At 42.2% G+C, this 22,945-nt stretch overlaps 1 protein-coding gene across 1 annotated transcript; it reads left to right on the top strand.

The window, feature by feature from the left end:
* Positions 1-5,199: 5,199 nt before the first annotated feature.
* On the top strand, positions 5,200-21,736 carry KCNV2 (potassium voltage-gated channel modifier subfamily V member 2). Its single transcript, XM_083817657.1, has 2 exons — positions 5,200-11,971; positions 16,035-21,736. Exons 1-2 carry the CDS (start codon positions 10,532-10,534, stop codon positions 16,308-16,310), a joined length of 1,716 nt encoding a protein of 571 aa, XP_083673783.1. The 5' UTR covers positions 5,200-10,531; the 3' UTR covers positions 16,311-21,736.
* Positions 21,737-22,945: the final 1,209 nt, after the last annotated feature.

Raw genomic sequence — 22,945 nt, 5'->3', positions numbered from 1 at the left:
TAAGGAAGCTGATAGTGCTTTTAATGCTGTCTGGGTTCCTTGTTTTTGCGATCCCTTTTCACTGTGCAGCAGTATATATCAGGCTAACAGGTTACCTCTGATTTCACAGGTAGCAGCTGTAGTTGTAGGATATTAGGCAGTCCTGGTGTCAATATAAACTGCTTCCTTGTAAAGACAAAACAGAAGCAAAATCACAGTGAAAAAAAAAAAGGTCCCAAGGATCTCCTCTCTGTCCTCTGAATATTTTCATGAATTTTTATGCTAACAACATGTATGAAATACTACACTGCCTTGTAGGAATGAGAAAAAGACATCAGTGCTTCAAGGGCATTAAGCATGGTCATAGGTTACTGTAAACTGCTGCAGTGCCATTGCAATACCAATGTTTTACCCAACACAAAAAAGAACCTACAGGTGTGTAGAATACCAAGCACAGACAAGTGGAAGAGGAGCAGGCTGAGACATTTTCATTCAGCAGAAGTCAGAAGCCTGATTTTAGTACAGGGAGAATCTGCGTGGGCTTTTGCATGCAGTTGTAGAGGAAGTTCTCTGGGGATGCTGCCCATGAGGAAGGTGGTAGGGAACACTGTAGCACGGCTCCTATGGAGGTTTCTGCCTCTAAACAGATGCAAAGAACAAGGAAGACAAATGTCAGCCTTTGATGAAAAAAGATAGGGGTACTCATCTCAGGTAGCTACACCTGACACATGACATTGTGTTCCTGCAGAATATTTGCTAAATACAGTCTCCTGGACAAATCTGACAATAATCACATAGTGTGCAGAGGTTTCAGTTCACATGGCAACCCCCGTTTCACATAAAGCATCATGCATTTAACCTCTCAGTATATCTTTATCCAAAAAGTCATTAAATGGGGATTCATGACCAGTTTTAAAAACAGCAGAGTATAGTGTATATTCTAAAAGAACTAATTTCAGGATGGTATTCTAAATAGTGTTTGACAAAGGCAGTGATTAGGTTAAACAGGAACTGGAACTCTGTCACCTTCAAAAAACTTCTGTAGCCGGGCTGCTCTACCTGTTTCTTTCTCTTGCTGGCCTTTGAGGTGAGAAGAGCAGAAGGGAAGCAGTGCTTTTCTACCAAAAGTCAAAACCAAAGGAAGATTTTCAAAGGTGCATTAATTATTTCTTTAGAGACAGTATCAGTAAAAGATCTTTTCTCTGCCTCCTTTAGTTCTCTATACAGAGGAGGGAATGACAATTTCTGAGAACACTGCAGAAAAAGGAGTTTTGGTCATTGCATTGCACTGCACAGGGGGATACAGAGTTGGAAACTGAAATCCTCTCCTACGGAAAGTTTAGCCTGTAAATCGAACCAGTGCTATGCAGACTGGAACAACAGAAGATAAAGCAAATAACCTGTTTAAACCACTCAACCCTATATTCGTGAAATGCATGACAAGCTCACTCTACTAAAGTGATTTCCAAATGGCACATGGTTGTGATAAGGACAGCAATCTTGTTGACAGATTTTCACACATATGCATAAATATGTGTGTGTACAAACACAAAAAATCTGGCTAAAATCCATGCTGCAAAAAGCTTTGTCTGTCCCTGAACCGTTGTGTTCTTTGCTACACAACATTGTAGATAAGTAGAGTCAAAACTCTTCTTGTGTTATGAAAATATCTCTTGGAATTTGAAGTCACGAGTTAGCACTGACTGAAGCATTTTAGCAAAATCTTTTCCTCCACTGCAAAGTTATCTAATTTCCTCAAAAATTCCCAGAAGTAGTCCGCTCATTTTAAACCAATCTTTCCTGTGCATTAAAAAAAATAAAAAAGGATAATTTTGCAGCTAAACTTTTCGATTTGTATGCTAAACACAGAGCACAGTGAACTACACACTGACAGAGCATATTAAAATCTCATAATGAATTTGAAAGGTGAGCCCTCGAGCACTCTGTGAATAGCAAAGTCTCTGTGAGGTAAACATTCATCTGAGTCAAGGCTGAAGAGCGATGGTTTTATTGCAAGGACTGCTGCTGTGGAGCAGCGTGACAGACAGGGTCAAGGGAATACGATACAGGTACATCATGGGCAGAGAAGGAAGCAAGGACCAGCTCCAGAAATAAAACAAATGCTAGAAAAGCAGAGGCAAAGCAGCTGTATTCCCAGACCAGCAGGGAGAAGTGTGATGTGCATACACATGAAGCAAACAAAATTTCACAACACCACAAATCCACTATGGATTATGGACTTAGAAATGTGGTTCAGAAAATTCACTCCAAGGAGAATGGCACCTCCTTCTCCTCTCCTCAAAGACAGTGCTCCCTCTCCACTGTGAATTGTGGATATGCTTGTCATTATACTGAGGAGGAGGAGATACATCTTCATCCCCTACCAACCTGGCAGATCCCAGGATCTTCTTTCAGATTTGGGGTGCAACACAGCATGAAACTTGCACGTGAGGGAAATGCAGGTACAAAGCAGTGAGCAGAGGTTGAGAAGACAGGTAAGCTGTGTTAATTTACCATCACTAGGAGTGCTGTGAGAGGAAAGGCTCAGGAGGGGCAGTCTCACCCAAGGAAAGGAGAAGAAGGAACTACAAAAGAAAGTTACTTGGATGGGTGTGTTTATCAAAGGAAGGAACTTGGAGAAAACTGTTAGAGGTCCTGAAAAATATTGACAGATCCAAAGCTTCCATTAAGCCCTTTCCAAGTCTGTGTGGTCCTGTTGCATGTAAAGTGCATGAATCAGTTGTCTTTTTTCCTGTTAGCTGGTTTCAGTGAAGTCTATATAAAAGATCAGCAGTTCTCAGCACACTGTGTGAGAGTACACATAAATCAGGAGGAATGGTTATCCAGAGGCCATGGCACATGGCACATTAAAACATCCTGTAAATGAGTCCAGCACAACTCACCATTAGCCCACCACCAGGAATCCAAGGTTGAATGCAGCCATGTACTTCATCTTTGTTGTTTTTTGCAAGATCCTGACTTCGTGGACCATCATAAACTCTGACTGCCATTTTGTGACTACCACCTGGGCCACTAGCCTTTGCTAGGGAAGTGATGCAAACAGGGAAAATGAGGAAGTGTTGGCTGGACAATACAGCTGGACAGTTGGCTGGACAACTGGGACAATACAGCTTACATAAAGAGACTCAGGAGACTCTTTATGTTTCATGGGGCAAGTGGGTGTCCAGACCACTGCAGAATACTGAAGTCTGAAAAGGGAATGCATAGTGTGTTGCCAGGAATGACTGTGTGGACTTGTGGGCTGTTATTCCTCATTGCACTTTCACCTATGGTTTCTACTTTGTGGCTTTATCATTTATGAAGTTTAGATGGCTTTCACTAGTACAGAGGTATTATTGCTTGTGCAAGGTCTTTGCAAAAAAAAAAAAAGTGAAAACAGATGCTGCCAGTCAAAAGTCCTTTTTCCATATAAAAGAAAACAGCAAAACAAGAATAAAAACAAACAAATTCCTGGGAAAGAAAGGAAGTGCAAGTGTTTTGATGAGTGTGTCCATTACTTTCTCCCTCTTGGCAGTCCAAAACAAATTCTCAAAGTAAAACTGGCAGTTGAATTCTGTCACCAGGAAAAGTGTTTTTTCCCATAAAGGTGTAATGTTGAGAAAACATCAAGCCTGTCAATTGTACACTCCCCATCCCCCAACTATCCCCTTCCCCCCCCCCCCCCAACATTTAGAGGAGTGTGAGTGTCACCATGTGGTCTCTGCTTCCAGCATATTTCCAGCTTCCCAACATACAGCTGATATTCATTCCCACCCATTAAGTAAAATTTGTTCTCTCTGCTGCTGTTTTGTGCTTTTTAATGTTTGCGTGCAGGGCTGGGACCAGCTGTCCATGTCTGAAGAACCATTAATATTTATGAACGAGCCACTACAAGCAGCAGCGAGCAAGGCGCATGGAAAGCCTGGCAATATGCAGTACAGAAAATACTGTTTGATCCCTCTACTGCTTGTATCCTAGTTTGTTACTCAGCATACCACCTGTAAAAACTAGTTATGAACTCATTAAGCCAGAGGAATATGATCCTGTCAGCAGTATATTTTCATCCTACCGAATGTATGTGCTGTCCTGTTTTCCATATTAACTCTGTTCTGCTGACTGTGGTCATAGCTAGCTCTTGCATAACTTGGGAGATACTTGGTATTACTTAGTGGTAATTCCTGCTTTCTTTTCTTAACTGTTGGAGCTCTTTATGTCCATATGTCCTGTCTTTGGCAACCTTTGATTCACTGTAATATTTCTCTCCTTGATATGTGGGTGTCTGAATATGTGTGTGAGGTGACCCATCACCTGCATGAATGACTAGCTCAGCTCTTTTATTGCTGTCCATGCCTTTGCAAAGGCTGGCTTGCCTCTTGGAATTCCAGAGAAGCTAGCCTGCATTTGCATATCATCTTCTGAAGACTTTACCTTCATCTTCCATGTAGCTGGTGCTCTATGCAAATGCCTGAAGTTGCTGTAGATCCAGATCAGGACAAAACACTACAGGATCTTGGATCTTGTTCTCTATTTGTTGCTCAGCAATGCATGGGCAAAGCTCCTAGGACTGAATGTAGAGCCAAAACCCAGGGAAAGCTGGATTTTTCTTTCTCTGTATGAGGCTGCACATGCCTCCCATGCCTCACTTCTTGTCTTGTTACATGTGGTTTCTTTGAAATAGCAAATGAAGTTTTGCTGGCTTTTCTCCTCACAGCTTACTGCAAAATCTTAGGCAAATTATACCCCTCAAACAAGACGTGGTTTGGCTCAAGGTTTAACAGAACAAGCATCGATCCATTACAATATCATTTACTATTTCTGTCCAGAGATTCAGGCTCTTCCTACCCAATGCTAGTTAAAATTCCTCGTATTTACAAAAAAAAAAAAAAAAAGTTTTATTCTGTCATTCTTTAACACCATCTGTATAAACTACTCCTTGTAATTATACATCAAATGTGCTTAGAACCTAATAAGAGCTAGCACACAGATGTTAATGCACGTGATCCAGGGTTATCAGTTGGTATGTTGTTGCTGACAAGCCATCCTTGTGTTCCTGTGGGTACTTCTGCTTGAGTATGCTAAGGGATATCACAGCAGAGATATTTCCCTGAGAAAATATATACAGTAAAAATTGTGTCTTTATTTGTTAAAAAAAAAGAAAAAAAATGTAACTTAACAACAATCAGCAGAAGTCCACTGCAATACAGAAAAGATGTCATGGAATTGTAGGTATGTGAAAAGGATATTGGCAGGGACTTAGGTGGGCTGGTTAGACAGGAGGAGATGCTGGCAGAAAACAGAAAGAGTCAGTGGCAAAGGAGAAACATGAACCACTTTAAGTGGATGCAAGGAAGAGTCTCCAGGCTTGTGAGAAAGAAGGGCACCCCTTCCAGAATGCCTCTAGTTGAAACAACATGGAGGGGATGAGGCAAGCTGTGGCACAAATACTCAGCAGAGTTGCTTATGTCAGGTGAAACCAGTAACTGGCTGCATCTCACTCATAGTCTTTGGCAAATATATGAATGTAAATACTAAGGAGAGATTTGCTTCACATTTTGCAGCTGTTTTGTTCCATACCTGTGAGCATTTAAGCATACACATTCAACTATGGTAGATCAGATAACTTGTCCTGGGTCCCTGGGCTTAGGCATTTTTCCTCACCCATCAGGTACATCCCTTGGACATCAGTGCTGTTACCCTGTGTGGCACAGACTAACTGCTCAGGTACAAAACTGCCAGCTTAATCTCGGTCATGTTTTGCCCTCTCTGCCTGGTGCCTACTCTTGAAGCTGGCTCGCTGCAACAGCTTCCTCTGTCTCTGCCCTCTCTTTCTTTTTCCAGTGGTGCAGGCAGCACCAGTGGGTGGAGTTGGGGGATTGCATGGGCACATGCTTCCTGCAGTGTGTTAGCAGGAAGAGATGTGGGCAACTTGGTGGTGCTGACTACTCTAACCCACTCTTTCACTCTTCCCATTCATTCTGCACTTTCTAAGCACCCTCTAGGAAGCTGCAGCAACAAGGTTGCCAGGTACATGAAAAAAAAAGAAATACAGTAAGAAACAGGGAATTATTTGTTTGTTTGTTTGTTTGTTTGTTTATTTTCAACAGACGCATGGCATTTTGAGGGCTGAGAAAGTCTGCGAGGGGTGGTAAGATGCAAAGAACCTGAAATCACAGAATAACAAGGATCCTCTTGCCCTTTGTCGCTTGCATCTGAGTCCAGCTGAGTTGGGTGGAGAGGAATGTAGAGTAAATGTTGCTTCAGCTTTAGACATATCTGTTATTGCGGCATAGTGTGAGCTCAGGCTTTCTTTTTTTTTTTTCTGTCCTTTTTTTTTCTTTTTTTCTTTATTGACAATCACTGTTTATAACAAATTGGTATGGGGAACTGAACAGAACAGAACAGAATTGTAATTTTCCCACTGCCTGAGTCGCCCCTCACAGTTTAACCAGACATTACAGTCAGTCAGTCTGCCTTCAACCCCATTATGGTTTTTTTAGTGCCCTAATATAGCAAATAGGACATTAATAATTATCAGGTTATTAATAATCACCAGTAGAAGTATTTTCTACACTGTCAACATAGCTTGAGAGGTCACTGGGTGTTACTGAAAAAGTCTGACTGGACACTTTGAAACAAATCTTTATGTAATTTTCAGTGCAATTCCCTACAGATAGCTGAGCATGTTGTTTCAAGTCTGAAACTAATGCAGTGAGGCCATATAGAGCCATATAAATTCTTCAAGGTCATTTTAATTAAAAATCGTTATTTATTTATTTATTTAGTCAAGACAAGGCAAGCATATTCAGCTCTGAAGGTGATTTGCTCAGTGTAAAAACATTGTAGTTACATGATCCCTTACCATGGGAAAAGTCAGCACTCCCTAAGTTGAAGGCTTACACAGACTCATCTTCTCATGACCCTCTTCCATTTCAGCTAAAGCTTCCTATTGTGAAAATGGTGTTCTCAGGAAGCTGGTATCCAGAACACTGACTGGTTGATTGGACAGCACTCTCCACTGCTACTGACTGCTACTACTGTCTTCATGTCTCTTCTACTACCCATAAAATAAAATGTTATGCAATTCCTACTACCAACACTTATGAGTACACTGAATGAGATGGCTAAGGAAGAAAATAGGGGTGAAGAAAGTCCCACCTGATCACTTCATTTTCTTGTCTATCTAGGCTGAGAATCTAGCATCTCAGAATCATGTCTGGAAAGAACTTGGAAGAACATAGTAAAAACATAAATAAAGCAATCTTATTTTACCTATTTCATCAGTGCAGGCAACCTTGAGCAGAGTGTATTGGGTGCCTGAGAGTTTCCTTCTCAAGAAAAGATAGGTCAAAGTGATTAGCCTGAGGAGAAGTGAAGCTAGTGACCTTTCTTGCTTTCGTTAGTAGCAATGTCCAAGGTCTTAGACCAGGTGTACAAACTGCTAGCATTTGGCAGTCATGAATTGAAGCTCGTGCTGCTGCATGGTATGAAAAAATATATATATATATCTTTTGAGTAGTGAGCAATGAGCCTTACCAGAGACTTCTCAGAGGTGAGACCAGGAAGTCTGACAAAAAGCAAAACAAAATACTACAGTGAAGTCTGGCAAGAGGAATGTGGTTATACTCTAGCTTGAATCTTGATTAAGAAACATTCAATAATTTTTGGTAGTAAAATGATAGTATTGCAGACCAGTGTTTTTCTTATGTCTGAAGTAGTTTGCTTAGGATAAAGAAACAGCCCTGACATTGTACATTAATTTGTACTAAGGTTGCTAACAGAGGACTAACCACAGCACGTTTTAATATTCAAAGAAAACTGCAAAGCAGATGGGTGTCTGTAATAAGGCACTGACAATCCCTATAAACATGGGCCTTACCTTTATTGCATCGAGAAAGATAAAGAGAATGGGCAGTGGAAAATTCATGAAACAAAACACCCCCAAGAGCACCTAAATATGAATTGCTAGAAACACAGGCCTTAAATAGCGTGACTTGAAGAAGCCTTCATTAGTATGCAGTCTGAGAACAGAGGTACTGTCAAACATTCAGTTATGATGTCTTTTGTCAAGACCTTGTCCTTGTCAAGACCTAGTAAATGTAAAAGCTACAACAAGGAGGTAGGGAAAAGGTGGAAAAGAAAGAGTAATTCTCACAACAAAGGTGATTTTTTCACATAATGCCACCAAACTAAAATTATTTGCCTGCTTGGGAACAACAAAGGAAAGATATTGCCGCAGGAGAGCTGGGGTACAATGTCCTGACAGCTTGTGTGAAAGGGTAGGGAGCTGCAGGTAGAAGACAGGCTAAAGGGTTGCAGATGGAAAGCCCTTAGCAATACACAGGTTCAGTCACTGTGCAACACTTGGTTTTACAGATGGCAAGCTATGCGTATGTATTATTTCCAAAGGGCAGACTTTCATGGCTACAGTACCTCTAAATATATTAATTAGGTGAGATATGATGGTAGAAGAACATTTTCTGTTGGATAGCTGACACTAACCAGACCCTGAAGAAACATATGCTCAACAGCAGCTGATCTTTTTACTATTTATATCAGTCAAACTAATAATCTCACAGACTTTTTCTGCTTATGTGGCTTTTTTTTTTTCAACAGAATCATTTTGTGTTGTATGCAAGAACTCAGGCTGGGACAGAACTCAATCACATCAATCCAAAACAGCTTCTAAGAGCACCTGCTGCCCAAGTATAAGAAATCTCTGAGTTCTTGCAACAGGTCTATTTCCAGATCACTGGTTTCTCCCAGGGCCTGAAGATAATGATCCAGATTTGCTCAGATTATGTCTCTGTGCCCAGGTGCACAGGCAGATGTTCCATGCTGTCGGCTGTGGTCCAACCACAGCAGCACTTTGGGACATACCATGATTCTGGTGCAGGCTAGGCCTACCAAACCTTTTTGATAGACACTCATTACCATGGGAAACCTGGTTTGAATTAACCTTTTGTAGGCCCCTTGCTGTTAGGTAAGCCAGGAATGTTGAAGTTGTGATACTGAGCAGGAAGGAATACAAAGGTAACATAGCCAAAGATGTAACAGGAAGCCTGGCTGCCACTCCTTGAGACAGAGACTTCTTCATTTTAGGGATTGCTTATATATTGAGTTACTTGGTAAGATGCATAAGTGTTTGAGGAGCAGGGATGGAAACCAGGATACTTCCCCTCATCCTCAGTTCCTAGGGGTAGTTTGGAATTTGTGTCAATGTTTTAATAAAATTGCTCTTGAAAGATTGCTTGGATGGCTAACACGGTCACTGATTATTCAAGATTTCCAACAAGAATTTCTTCTGACTGAGAAGCAGTAAAAACAAAACCTAGCTTTTGGCTGCTCCAAGCATTCACACTGCAGCTTTCTGTACCTGTGAAGGTGTTGCCAGAGCTTTCTAGTTTCAGAGTTTCCTAGTGCCTCATCCCATCCTGCACCGGCCTGTATATACCAGGGCTAATGAGCTGGTGTTAAAAAAAACTCAGGGACTAAGAGTATGCTGAAGGAGCCATACGTTTATTGTGTGTATCCTCTTCTTTAGAGGAGCTCTAGCTCAGCTGAAGTGCTTCCAGCATCAAGGGGAAGCAACCTGGCTTTCAGGAGGCTCATTGTTACTGGAGATGCTTGAGCCAGCTCACCGAGGGCTGAGGTTGAAACCTCCACCAAAACAAGGAGAAAGAATCTATCCTGTCCTGCTAGGTACCTTACATGGCTTTATGCTACTAAACATGCCCTACAAGACAGGGGGGAGTGGCTTTGCACCCTGTTCCCTTTCTCAGCATCTTAAGAAGAGTTTGAAGTGAAGCAGTGTGCTAGAAACCCCTTCACATGCCTGCTCTCACTTGAGCTGTGTCCAGAGAAGCGTGAGACCTGTGCCGGCAACCAGACAGACAGCAGATATGCTAACCATGAATGAAGAGGAATGATTTTTATTTGCTCATCTTTGGAAAATATTTTAAGACTTATGATAATGAATCCCCACAAAATATCTGCATATAAGTTATTCATTATTTTCATTAAGGTAAACCAAGACATACTATACTGATGTAGATGAAAGAAATCTATAATGTTCCCTCTCTTCTCTCTGCTCCTCATATGTTTTCATTTTCAGATTATTCTTAATCCCTATATACTTCAATTAGGGAAATGTATGGTTTTTTATTAGCAATAAAACTACGTTTTTTTTTCCCCCCTTACTGATTTTTCATAGATTTATGGATCCATAATCATTCACGTCACAGCCTGAGGGACATGAGGCTGGAACAGGATAATAGCCCTTAAATCCCCTTCTCTAAGCACTCAGATCTTCCCTGTCAGCAAGATTAAAACAGTCAACAGCAGTCTTCATGTGTCTATATCCCACACTGAGCTTTCACAGCAACTGGAGTGGTGACTGGCAGGAGGAAAAATGCAGAACTGTCGCTGTGCTTGATATCACCGAGGTGAAGAGAGAAGAGAGCAGGACTGTCATTCTTCTTAGTACCGGAAAGGATTGGTGGTAATTTGTCAACCAGGTGAATGATAAGAAGGGAGAAGGGCAAGGGAAAATAGTATGTTGCAGTTTAACATGAGGAGGCAGTTTCCTTTCCTTAAAGCTAAAGGAAGAGAGAGGGAAGCAGCAAATGTCCTTCCACAGCCTGCCAAGAGGAAGGACGATGAAGGCATGTGTTTAGACAAGCAGAGTGGCTTTTCTGCCACTGCCCGGCTGAGCTCCCAGCCCCTGCTGCTCCTTGGACCGGAGGGGAATTACAACTATTATGTGGATGATGAAGATGAGGAAGAAGAAGAGAAAGAACAAGGAAAATGGCCAACCGGAGACCCATTTGAGGGAGAAAACAAGCTCTCATCATCCATTCCTTGCTCCCCTGCCTTTTCCTCTGGAGCCCCAGCCACGGCATCCACTTCATCCGTGCTGAACATTAATGTCGGTGGCCAAAGCTACCGCCTCACCTACCAGGCAGTGGCCATCTACCCCAAGACCCGCCTGGGTCGCCTGGCCACCTCCACTGACCGCCGCTGCCAGCTGGGCCTGTGCGATGACTATGCCGCCCAGGTGGACGAGTATTTCTTCGACCGTGACCCAGCCGTCTTCCAGCTGGTGTACAACTTTTACGCCTCGGGGGTGCTGCGTGTGAGGGACGAGCTTTGCCCACGCAGCTTCCTGGAGGAGTTGAGCTACTGGGGCGTGCGGCTCAAATACACACCCCGCTGCTGCCGCATCTGCTTCGAGGAGCGCCGCGACGAGCTGAGCGAGCAGCTGAAGGTCCAGCGCGAGCTGCGCTCCCAGGCAGAGGCTCAGGAGAATGAGCAGCTTTTCCACCACATGCGCTACTATGGGCCCCAGCGCTGGCGCCTCTGGAACCTCATGGAGAAGCCCTTCTCCTCTGTCACCGCCAAAGTGATGGCGGTGGCCTCCAGCTTCTTTGTGCTCATCTCCGTGGTGGCCCTGGCACTCAACACAGTGGAAGAGATGCAGCAGGTGGACCGGAAGAGTGGGGAGAGTCGGCCTGTCCTGGAGCACATCGAGACCCTGTGCATCGCGTTCTTCACCCTGGAGTACCTGCTGCGCTTGGTCTCTACCCCAGACCTGCGCCGCTTTGCCAGCAGCGCGCTTAATGCTGTGGACCTCATTGCCATCCTGCCCCTCTACCTGCAGCTGCTGCTCGAATGTTTCGCTGATGACGACCAGCCCCGGGGCCGGGGCTCCCAGCATGAGCATGATATCGAGAAGGTGGGACGGGTGGGCAAAGTGGGACAAGTGCTTCGCATCATGCGCCTCATGCGCATCTTCCGCATTCTCAAGCTGGCCCGCCACTCCACAGGGCTGCGTGCCTTCGGCTTTACCTTGCGCCAGTGCTACCAGCAGGTGGGCTGCCTTTTGCTCTTCATTGCCATGGGCATCTTCGCCTTCTCTGCCATGGTCTACACAGTGGAGCATGACGTCTCTAGTACCAACTTCACCAGCATCCCCCATGCTTGGTGGTGGGCTGCCGTAAGTAAACACAACTCGCCTTGCTGGGTAGCCAGAGACCCTCCCTTCCCTCACCACCCTTCCTTTACCCTCTTCTCCCCTCCCCTGCTAGAGTTGCTGACGGTCTTGAAAACAGAAGGCCTAGATCAGTGAACATCTGCTCTGAATTCAGAGCTTACAGGACATACGCACTCACTCACGCACACACATGCATGCACCCATACACCTCAGTTGTAAGCTTTAATCAAGGCTTAATCAGGCAGACGGTGTTGAAATTCCCTTCTGACCAAATGCAGGCAGTACTTGCCCTTTAAAGAAGAAGTGGGAAAAGAGACAGAAATGAAAAGCATTTCTCCGTTAAATCCCATTGTCAGTGTTGCCAAAACAAGCAAAGAAAAAAAAGAGTGTATCAGGCTAGCTGGTTGCAGCTGGATGTGGGATTTTCATTCTTGATCTTTTTGAAAATCTACTGTGACCCATCATACAACTGCAAGTTGATAAAACGTGGTTTATGTACTATTCACTGTACTCTGGACAGGCAAACTTGCAAAGTCCAAACTGTCCCAGAGCTCTGGTTATTAAATTTCATTCGGACCAGTGGTTGTTTTACACAAGAGATTGCATTCTGCTCCTTAGGTGGCACTTCCAGGATGCATGTCTGCACATATATACACACAAAACATTGGTGGTTATTTGTATTACGCCAGAGTGGATGAATGAATGCAAAAATAAGTGGAATGGCTCAGGGGGCTTATAATGGGATAGGCTGCCTTCTACATCTAGGTCACTGGTTCGAACCCCCACATCAGTCTGTAGTAAGAGGGGTTAATGTCTGGTTAATGTCACCTTGAGTATTTTTGCAGCCTTTGCTAGAAAGAGTGTGATTTTAGTCCCTTCCCAAGCAACTGGAGTGTGGGTAACTGGCTGAGGTTCTGCTGACAAGACTTAGAAAGGAAGGCAGAATGACCTCATTTCTAGAGACTGCCATGGGGGTCTCTGCTCCAAGGCATTTGGGCACATCTCCTTGAGGTCTAAACTATCACTGATCTGTACTACACTCTGTTATGTGGAGGGATGTTTCTCAGGCAATGTTTTCCATGTTGTTTAGTTCACCTCTTGCAGGGGCATGAAGATTTAGCTGGGAACACAGAACCATGACAGTTTAAAGTACTCCACCTTACTTAAAATCCTCCTGGCTCTGACAGTGTACTGGCAGAATGGTTCAGCATCCCAAACTCATGGTTCACCTTAGAAGCATTTACAATCAAAGATGGCCATGCAACTATTTCCAGTATGCTAACCAATTTTTCTCAGACTATTGGCTGACCAAAATGATAGTTATATCCTTCAAGGTGAGCTACAAATACAAAAGAAACACCTCTGGATTGATAAGGACTAGCAGACAATGGAGGCTGGGAAAAGGAAGCACAGGCTCTAAGTAGATGCTTAGCAGATAATCTTCATGCTCAAGTATGGCAGTTTCCCAATTATCATCTATACAATAAAGTGTTATTTTTTTTTTGGGGGGGGGGTGGGCTGACTGTGGGGAGAAGTGAAGCTGATCCCTCCCTGTACTGCAGCCAGCAGCATCAGAGAGCTGGAAAACAAGAGCTCTTTATGCGGCAGCATCTGTGCATCTTTACAGCAGCCTGAGTCAAGTCAGAAGGCATTGTGCTAAGGCTTGTTCTAGTCCACCATCACTTGCAGGGTATGTATATTTCCTTTCACAGCAACCAATGCTGTCCTCCATAACCCATTTTTATAGCAGGGCTCCAGGGGCACCTCTGACCCCTGGACCTGGCTATGTAGCTGTCTACATCCCCATCACTTCCCAGGCAGGGAAACCAAGGCAAACAGACTGGAAAAGAATCAGAAGAACTCATGCTGGACAATCAGCATAGCGTGGGGCCCACAGGATGGCAACCCCAACACGTCCAAGATTCCTACTTCTGGCCAGCAGCTGGGGAGGCCCTGGCCAACCTCCCTGTTTCAGCAGTGACTAATTAAATGTGGTGGTTTCCCATGTGTTTATAGTGATTTCTAAAAATGCAAGATACATGAAAAAATCTTAAGATATCACTCCGGCAAACTGGTAACACCATGATTATTTAGATACTCCTCTGAATCCCACATGACTATGTGAGAAAGGCCTATTTACCTTAGCGAGTGTATCCAAAAGACGTGCTGGAGCATGCACATTGTGATTCTGAGGCACACAGGAATTTTTAAAGCCTATTCATTCTTTAAAAGTAAAAATTAAGAAATACAGATCACTCAAATTTCATCAAAATCCAGCAGTGTCCACAGTCTGACCCACCCGAGAGAACAACTCTCCCTCCCAAACTGTCACAGTGATGTAGAAGACTGTGCCAGTGGAACAGAACCTTATCACAGGATAATAGTTTTGTCCTGGCTGGTAGAGATAAACATCTTGCCCTCATCTCAGTATTTATTTTTGGAGATATTTATCCTGTATTATCATTCAAATCCAGTGACTTAATTTCCATTAAACCAAATGACTAATCCTTTTTATTCCGCAGGAAGCACCAGGTGCATCCTACAAATATGCTTATCCAGTGCTGTCTCATGTAGCCTAATACTTTCTCTATTTGAAATAACATTTTATTTAGCATGTTAGAGGATGGCAGGCTGCACACCATGACCTTCCAGAGACTTATTTCAGTGCTAAAGCCACAAGAGAATTACAGTGAAACTCCTGCCTGTACTGTATTCTGTGGAAGTTTTATATTACCAGATACAAACAGTCTCTTCAGATACTGTGAAATAAATAAATAAATAAGTAAAATTCATTGGCTGAAAAAGATACCTTGCACAGGAATATTACAAGGAAGTGCCAGATTGCAGAAACCTGCAAGTTTTACCTGCCAGAGATATATAAGTTATGTTTACTAAATGTAAACATTATAAACAATCAAGATGCATAGAGTGGAAGAACATAAAAGGAGTTATTTCATGCTGACTGTTTGGGAGTACATTATTTATATGTAACATCTATGTAAGCAAACAGCCAGGAATTTTTAAAACTATATTTTACGAAGAAAGTTTTGCATTGCTTGGTACAGTATAGAGGCCGTATAAAACAAAGCTCTTCATACATACCTAGTTTAAAAAGAGAAAAACTTGAAGGCTCAGGAAAAAGATCCTTTATGAACTATGTAGACAATGAGATGGCAAAATTCACAGGTTCATATAAACTGCGAATATAAAATACCATCACTCACAAGCACACAGAAGATATTTTCATCTACCCCAAAACACATTCAAATAAAAATTCAACAAAATTCAGCAAAAGTTTTGCAAATACCTGCAAGCATATACTGTGAGCAAATATTTCTAGACAACTGAGAAAGATATGTGTTTTTTCATTAGGTCCTTGTATATATGTAAACATTAAAGGCAATTTTATAAAAAAACTTCAGACAGCTGGGTCACATCTTCCAACAGTGCAAACGTTATAGAAATATATTTCACAATTAGCTGAAGTTTTTCATGTGTTTTTCATTCACACCTCACATATGTATATATATGACAAACAAAGGTACTCAAAATAAACATTCAACACTCAGAACACACAATACTCAAAATAGAACACACACAATAAGTCACAAAGTACCGGCTTTCATAAGCACACTGGATTTAGACACAGAGGGGTGCCTGTTCCCAGTGACACAACGAGGTAGCAGGGTTGCAGTTGTCATTGGATTTGTGCTGCCCTCTCTATCCACAGCTGAGCAAATCCACCCGCTGGTGGGGAAACATTTGGAAATTCCCTCTGCAGGACAAAGTCTTTAAAAATTTTCCTGACTGGTGCCTCACTGCACTGTTGTCTTTCTTTATTGCAGGAGAGGGATTTATTTATTTATTTATTAACTTGTTGTAACTGGGGACTTTTACATAAAATTAACAGTATCCAAAAAGGCCAGTGCAGTTTTGTGATGCAAAGTGCAAGAATGTTACCTCCTGAATCATCTCTGATCCCTGAGCAAATCTAGACAGATTACAAGGAGATAACCACTTGTATGTCTCTTCCCAGCTAATAAACTGACTGCTGATTCGCTTGTAGGTCAGCATCTCTACAGTGGGATACGGAGACATGTGTCCAGAAACTCACCTTGGCCGCCTGTTCGCATTCCTCTGCATCGCGTTCGGTATAATCCTGAATGGCATGCCCATCTCCATACTCTACAACAAATTCTCAGACTATTACAGCAAGCTGAAGGCCTACGAGTACACTGCTCTCAAGAAAGAAAGGGGGAAGGTGGACTTCACACGGAGAGCCATGAAGAAAATATCTGAATGCTGCGGAGAAAGTGCTGCCCGCCCTTTGCCACAACACTGATATAAGCAATGCCTTGGATGTTGGGTTGGAACAGGGAAGCTGAAGGAAAAGAAGGAAAATTGATCAGTCAAGCTAACTGGAGATAAACTGAAAAGGCTGAAAGTAACAAAAATTAGATGGTGAAATCTGTTTTGAAATGAGTTACTTTTAAAAGAAAAAAGGCTCAGATTATAACAAAAGATTTATTTTTTCTTGGCTTTGTTAGTCTGAGAGCAGCACTCAAGTGCTCATCAGCTATCTGGAAGGAGATTATTCAGACAAATCACCCAGAAACTCTGAATTAGATCCACGCAAAGATGTGACCCCTTAAAACCGATCAGACCAATGTCAAAGACCAATGACCAAACCAAAGGGAAACAAATTGCCGCCATTAAGGGTCAGACTCTTCACTGCTGCCAGGGTAGTCTTAAACAAATAGTATACTGACTGCATTGCTGAAATTGGTTTTGCATCATCTTTCAAAACCAGGAAAACAGCCTAGAATGTCTTCCTGAATATTAGCAGCATCTACACTCCATGAGCTTTCAGCTTCCACTTGCACTGGTAATTATCCTTCAGTGTCCCAATTGTACTTTTCATCCCAGCAAGTGACTTCCATTTTCACGCCTAGGTGAGCAACATGCTGGTTTTACTATTTTCCCCACCACCACCTCCATAATCATCTATATTATGCCAAGATCTAGCGGAAAAATCTGGATTTTGAGTTGATAAATGTCATCAGCTTTGAAAACATTTCTAAACAAATACCTTCTCTAGGGTTAAGTGATAATCTACATTTATTCTACTACGTTTAATATATCTGCTTATTGAAATGTTAGAAAAATAACAGGCCTGTCACAGGATGTAAATGTTAGAGAAATGTTCTGAAAAAATACTCAGATGAAACATGTAATAGGTAATATAACACTTTTCATGAAAAGGATCTTATTAGCTCTTGTCCGAAGCCAAATTTAAATATAATTTAAAGTCAAGATACTTTGGTATATACAGATATTAATGACACTTTTCTGACACCTTAACCCATCTCCAGTAGTACCTTATTTCCTGAAATTACTCAGCCTTCTTGCACAGCTTGGCTTTTGCATGTTACCCCAAGTACTACGCAACAAATAGCAGTAAGAAAAAAAAAATTAGATGGGACCAGCATTTCTTGTATTAGTTCACAGTATACCGGGAATATTCTTTTTACATAAGAGCAGTCCTAGGATTTTAAAGATAGGAACCCGAGCAACAGATATGAAAGAAAAGTTATTTAATTGATACCCACATCCAAATAGTATAAACTACGGGGTAACAAAAAGAAGCAATGGCAACAGTCACATGATTGTTATTCATCAGCACTCTTTCTGTGAAACAGCCTGACAGCAGAGATGCTCTTTAAAATTCCTGAACTTCCACGTTGTGTCTGCCGTGCACTGCTGAATATAAATTGTCATATTCAAATCTCAGAGTCAGGCTGGAGACAATGGTGTGAAGCTCACTCCTGGGACAGCTGAGGGTGAAAAAGTTCATTGATTTTGCTACATCCATACAAATTGTGTCAAGCATGGGGACATTTTTCATTTGCATAGTGAGAAGGTAATCTGTAACCAAGTTGCTCATCTCATTCTCTACCTCCAGACAAACTTATCATAAGCCCAGCTGTCATTTTGTTCTTTAGGAATGACAGTCAGCACATTGTGTGCTGAGCAGCTCTGTTAAAAGCTAAACAGTGTCTTTAAGGCACAGCTGAGCCCTGAGAGTTGACTGTGATAGATGTTTGCTGTCCTGGACTGCACACAATGCAGCAGGCACAATCCCAGCACTCACTGACAAGAATAGCTTCTTTACTTTGGCTCTGGGGTGGTATGAATTTGCATGGCCCTTCTGCACAGCAATAATAGGACCAGTGGCTTCCTTAAGTCACAGGAAGCCTCTCTTTTAGACCCCTGTTGCAGTTGAATGGGGCAGCAGGTAAAAAGTATGCAAAAACACAACTGTGCTTCATTTTCAACGTGCAGCTTGAGCCAATAGGTTACATCTATCGGATGAGATCCATTAAAGGACTTAAACTTTGGTGACCACCCAACATTCCAAGACAAGGGACACCTTAATTTAATTTCTCCGTCTGAAGGAGCTGGCAGGACTTAAGAGGCAGTTCCCACACCTTGCAGCCACATGAAGGCAGGACTCGTTATACTCTATAGCTAGGTTATACTCTATAACCTAATGGTTAGAGGCCAAAAACCTTTTAGACATGGAGGAGACCCATTTCTGTTCCTTCAGGAGAAAACAATAGTGCTAAATCCCATCTGAGTACTCTGAACCAAGGCATCACACACTAGGCAGCTCAACTTGCCTAGAACCTGCTGCATGCTCTTCTTCCTCAATACATTTTCCTCACTCCTCTCTCCAACACCCAATCCCACCATTTTGCTGACGGCAGCTTTGGTGTCTTTGTGATTGCTTTATGATTCCCTTATGAGCTGATTTAACATACAAATGTGACAGTCTGGGGGAGCAGGATTAGATTCTTCATTGGTCTGTGCCCTAACTTGATTTGAAGAGCTCTGACTAATGCTGATGCAAGATACATGGTAGAAGTGTGCAGTTTGGAGGACAGATCTCCGGCAGCTGCCACATGAAACGTGAAGCAAAAAAATGACTCAGAGTTGTTGTTTTTCTCTTTCCTAATAATTGGATCATTTGCCTTGCCTCATGCAGCAGGGGAACAGGCTCTTAGTGAAGTAAGGCATTTTCCAGCAAACCATAAGTTAGAGTTTTGTGTTTTCCTTAATTAAAAATTCATCATTTTCTTTACTGTATTACCCCACACAGCTTTCTGCCTTGTACCTTACCTCATTTAATTGTAGTGGTGCTGACCTTAAGTCTGTGAATTCAATAGTATAGATTATGCCTAAAATTGAGGCACCACAATGCCAACCGGATGTTGCCTGGAATGCCCGAGCTCTGTCAGTACCAGCGTTTTCTGTAGGTGGTTTCTAGCAAGGTCCTCCCACCTGCCCAACTCCTTAGACACCCTACCTGATGCTCCTACTATACAAACTGGCCAGAGGAGCTCCACCAGCCCGGAGGAAGGAAGGTGTTCATAGTCTCACAGAGCAAACTCCTCACTACCTGCAGTGGGCTGTGCATATCTTTATCAGCTGGTTTTGAAATGTAACACTGCATTTTTGCCATTTTGTTGTTGTGTTGACACAATGGTTCCTTTTGAGAAGGGCACAGTTAATTTACTGTCACAGCCACCAAGACTTTCAGTGGCATCACAAGTGCCCCTAGATTACTGTGAAATGAAATAGCCAAGTGCTACATGATGGCATTCAAAAGTAATGCAGGACAGCCTTGATTATCTTGATTACTTGAATGCCATAGGGCTTTGACAATCAAAAGATTTCAAAATAACCACTTCAAGGGAAAATATGCTTAGGTTCAACAAAGATGGATAATACCATCAAAGCTAAAGTAGATAGGGCTTTTTTTATGAGATGTTAATTTGGTATAACTAAGATTTTGGTGAAACAGAGTGGGGGATTCTCAAAACACTGATAAATTAGAAAACTCACAGAATGTGGCCATGCTTAAGTCTTCCATTTTAACTCATTGCAGATATTAATGAGTCCCAGAGGGAGAAGGAAAATATGTTCTATCATGATGCTTCACTACAGACTTAGCAAACATGTTGTCCCTCGTAGACAAAGAAACAATTTGTTTACCTGGATGGCCTGGCTTCATTTTTAGACGGCTAAGTATTCCTTCTTCTATTTCTTGTAGGCCTGTGAATTATTGAAGTAAAAAAAATAAAAATAAAAAAAAAATAGTAGCATGCAGGGATGGTGGAGTCTGGAGTCTGTCCCTACATGAGACAGTGAGAAGAATTCCAATTAGAATAGCTTTTGCACAAATCCTTGTCTTAGAAGAACATCACTTTCTCAGTGCAATTCAGCAGCTGTTTGCTTTTCTCATTCAGAAAGATAGCACTTAAAGGGGTAGCTAGAGTACAGCCATAGATTAATATGCATCTGGTGCTATTCCCAGGCTTCTAAGGCAAACGGTAGTATTCAGTCTTTAAGTATGTATAATTTTAAGATTATAAATGAAATAAGCTTTAAAATTTCTGGGGAAAAATAAGGACTATCAATAAACCTAGGAGGGAAAAAAATACGTCTACTTGCTTTAAAAGTAGCTTTAACTGTTTAGATTGTTCTGTTTTTATGTTATGTAAAAATATTTGATTCATGCTTATCTGCTATTTACAAAACCTTTATTAACTTCTTTATTCAGAAGTAGAGAAAATACATGGCATTTGACTGTAATCTAGCTCTTTATCTTGCATTGAAAAAGAGAAAGGTCAGAGGTACTAGCTTTTTATGTACTTAGGTAATTTAATGGAAATATGCTGAGAAAAATTAAAGCATTCCCCAGGTAGTTCCCAAGACAGAGATTATCAGAGTTCTCAAAATAAAATTGCTCAGAGCTTACTTCTACTCTGTGAAATGTCTCTAAATGGTCATTCTAGCTTCTGAACCAGATTTGCTCCATTTAGAAGCAAAAGCATTTCCCCTTCTATCAATGACCAGATGAACTAGTATCAAACCTGAAAGTGAGTCGTTCACTACCCCTTATAACAGTTCTTCAGGTCACCAAATACCCACACAACCCTCCTTCCTTCAACTGTTCTGGCAGAAGAAACTGCTTGAAACACTTCTACTAGCACCTGGGAAAAGGAGCAGAGACCCTGCTCTGGCTGCCGAGACAGCGTGGCTACACATGGTTAAATTCAACCAGCACTGTCACAGAGAGAACAACTGTGCAGAGGAGTTTCTCCATCCCCACGCCAGAACAGCCTTGCTCAGTAGAAAAGTTAGACTTTTCATTTTTTTTCTCACCAAAGGCTGCATATTAAGGCAAAGGCACAGGCTGAAGACAAATGCAACAGGCCACCCACAAAAGGAAGGTCAGACTTTGAAGTGAATTCTTCGTGATCAAACCCTGGCATAAGCTGGATCCACACTGACATCAAAAGGACTCCACGCTCCTCAGGCAGTTCAAGCCAACTCTTGAGGGTCAGATTGGCCTGACATCCAAACTCCTTAACATCCAAGTATTTTATTATCATAAACAATCGGTACAAAAATAAAAACAGAAACTTGGAATTCAGGAAAATGCCCTCATCACTCACAAGCTGCAACGGCGGTTCTGCTGTGATGGGGGCCGGGAAGGACGAGGCAGGGGGGTTCTCGCAGGGAAAGTGCAGGTCCTTGTATGGAAAATTGTTCACTGCTGCCACCAGGAGGCTAGAGGACGGCAGAATCCCCCCTTTCCTCCAAAACGCCTCGTGCATACACCACTTGCTGCGTTAGCTTGCTCTGCTGTGTCTTTAGGCACAGAGAGCACTAAAATCCTGGACCTCCATGGAGTGCAGTCAGAAAGTGCCTACAAGAAAGAAAGAGTAACTGTAAAATCTGTAATATCACCTCTAGGGACTAAATGAATCTTCAAAATGCCACATCAATTGCACTGGAGATGATTTTCCCTAGCTCTTTCATTTCTAAAAGACAGCTTCAAAACCAAAAATGCTCCCAGAAGGTCACTGCACAAAAAGGGAACTGATTCTAGGCAGATCTGAGTGATGCTGGGCCATGGTTCATGCTCAGTATGCGTATTTCTAAAACAGCTTAAACAAACAAAAACATCATCCCTTACACCAAAAAATAAAATAAAATAGCCAGGGAATATGAAATTTCAAGACAAAGTTAACCTCAATTGCAGGCTGTATGAATCATTTTAGATCCATAGTGAGACTTTTACTGGCAGTATAAGCAATCACAGTACTGGTCTCAAGCAGTTGTCATTCTGCCTTATGGAATGTCAGGAAGAAAAGAGACTAGTGACATTTTATACACAGATTTGGAGTGCAGTTCGATCATGACACTGGGCCAGCCAGGAGATTAATCTGATCCCCTGTGAAGGCAAGGTTTGGTCCTGGCTGCTGCCAGGCTTCCTCCCATGTAACTCTGCCATTTAACTCTTGCTCTAGTGTTCAAGTGGGCTCTGTTTGTTTAGCTCACTAATACTTACACTCCGTTTATCAGCTCACTAATAGAAATTAATTCCACAACACTACACACAAGTCTTTAATAGGTTTGTAAACTGATTCATTTTAGTGAATAGCCTGACAAATGCCAGAGCCGCTGTAAAGAGAGGGTACATTAGACACTTTGTATTTCTGTCTGAAAAGGAACTTTGATGTGTAACTGTGGTTTCTGGTTCTGGTAAACAGTACAGAATCTGGAGTGATAGTGTTCAGTCCAGCATGAACACAACAATTTCCTTTGCAAAGATACAATGCTTCAGGCTTCATTCATACCATTTAGTCCCTACTCACAGCGTCTTCTTCAGAGTAAGAGCACTCAGTTACATAAAAGAATACTGACCTTAATAAAATAGTCTGAAAATCAGCTTGGTTTAAGGAAACCAACCATTTCAATTAAAACAAAAACAAACAAACAACAAAAACAAACAGCCTTGGAAAGGGAAGGGAAAGGAATGGAAAAGAAGGGAAGGGAGGGGAAGGGAAGGGAAGGGAAGGGAAGGGAAGGGAAGGGAAGGGAAGGGAAGGGAAGGGAAGGGAAGGG

Source organism: Anser anser (assembly GCF_964211835.1).
Source record: "Anser anser genome assembly, chromosome: Z".
NCBI lineage: Eukaryota > Metazoa > Chordata > Aves > Anseriformes > Anatidae > Anser > Anser anser.
The sequence above is the reverse complement of the archived record's forward strand: the minus strand, read 5'-3'. Positions and strand labels throughout refer to the sequence as shown.

Bases quoted from the DNA above. Each gene is read 5' to 3' on its own strand.
- KCNV2 (XM_083817657.1), top strand. From the start codon at position 10,532: ATGTTGCAGTTTAACATGAGGAGGCAGTTTCCTTTCCTTAAAGCTAAA. The intron at 11,972-16,034 runs GTAAGTAAACAC...ATTCGCTTGTAG, and splicing joins ATGCTTGGTGGTGGGCTGCC to GTCAGCATCTCTACAGTGGG.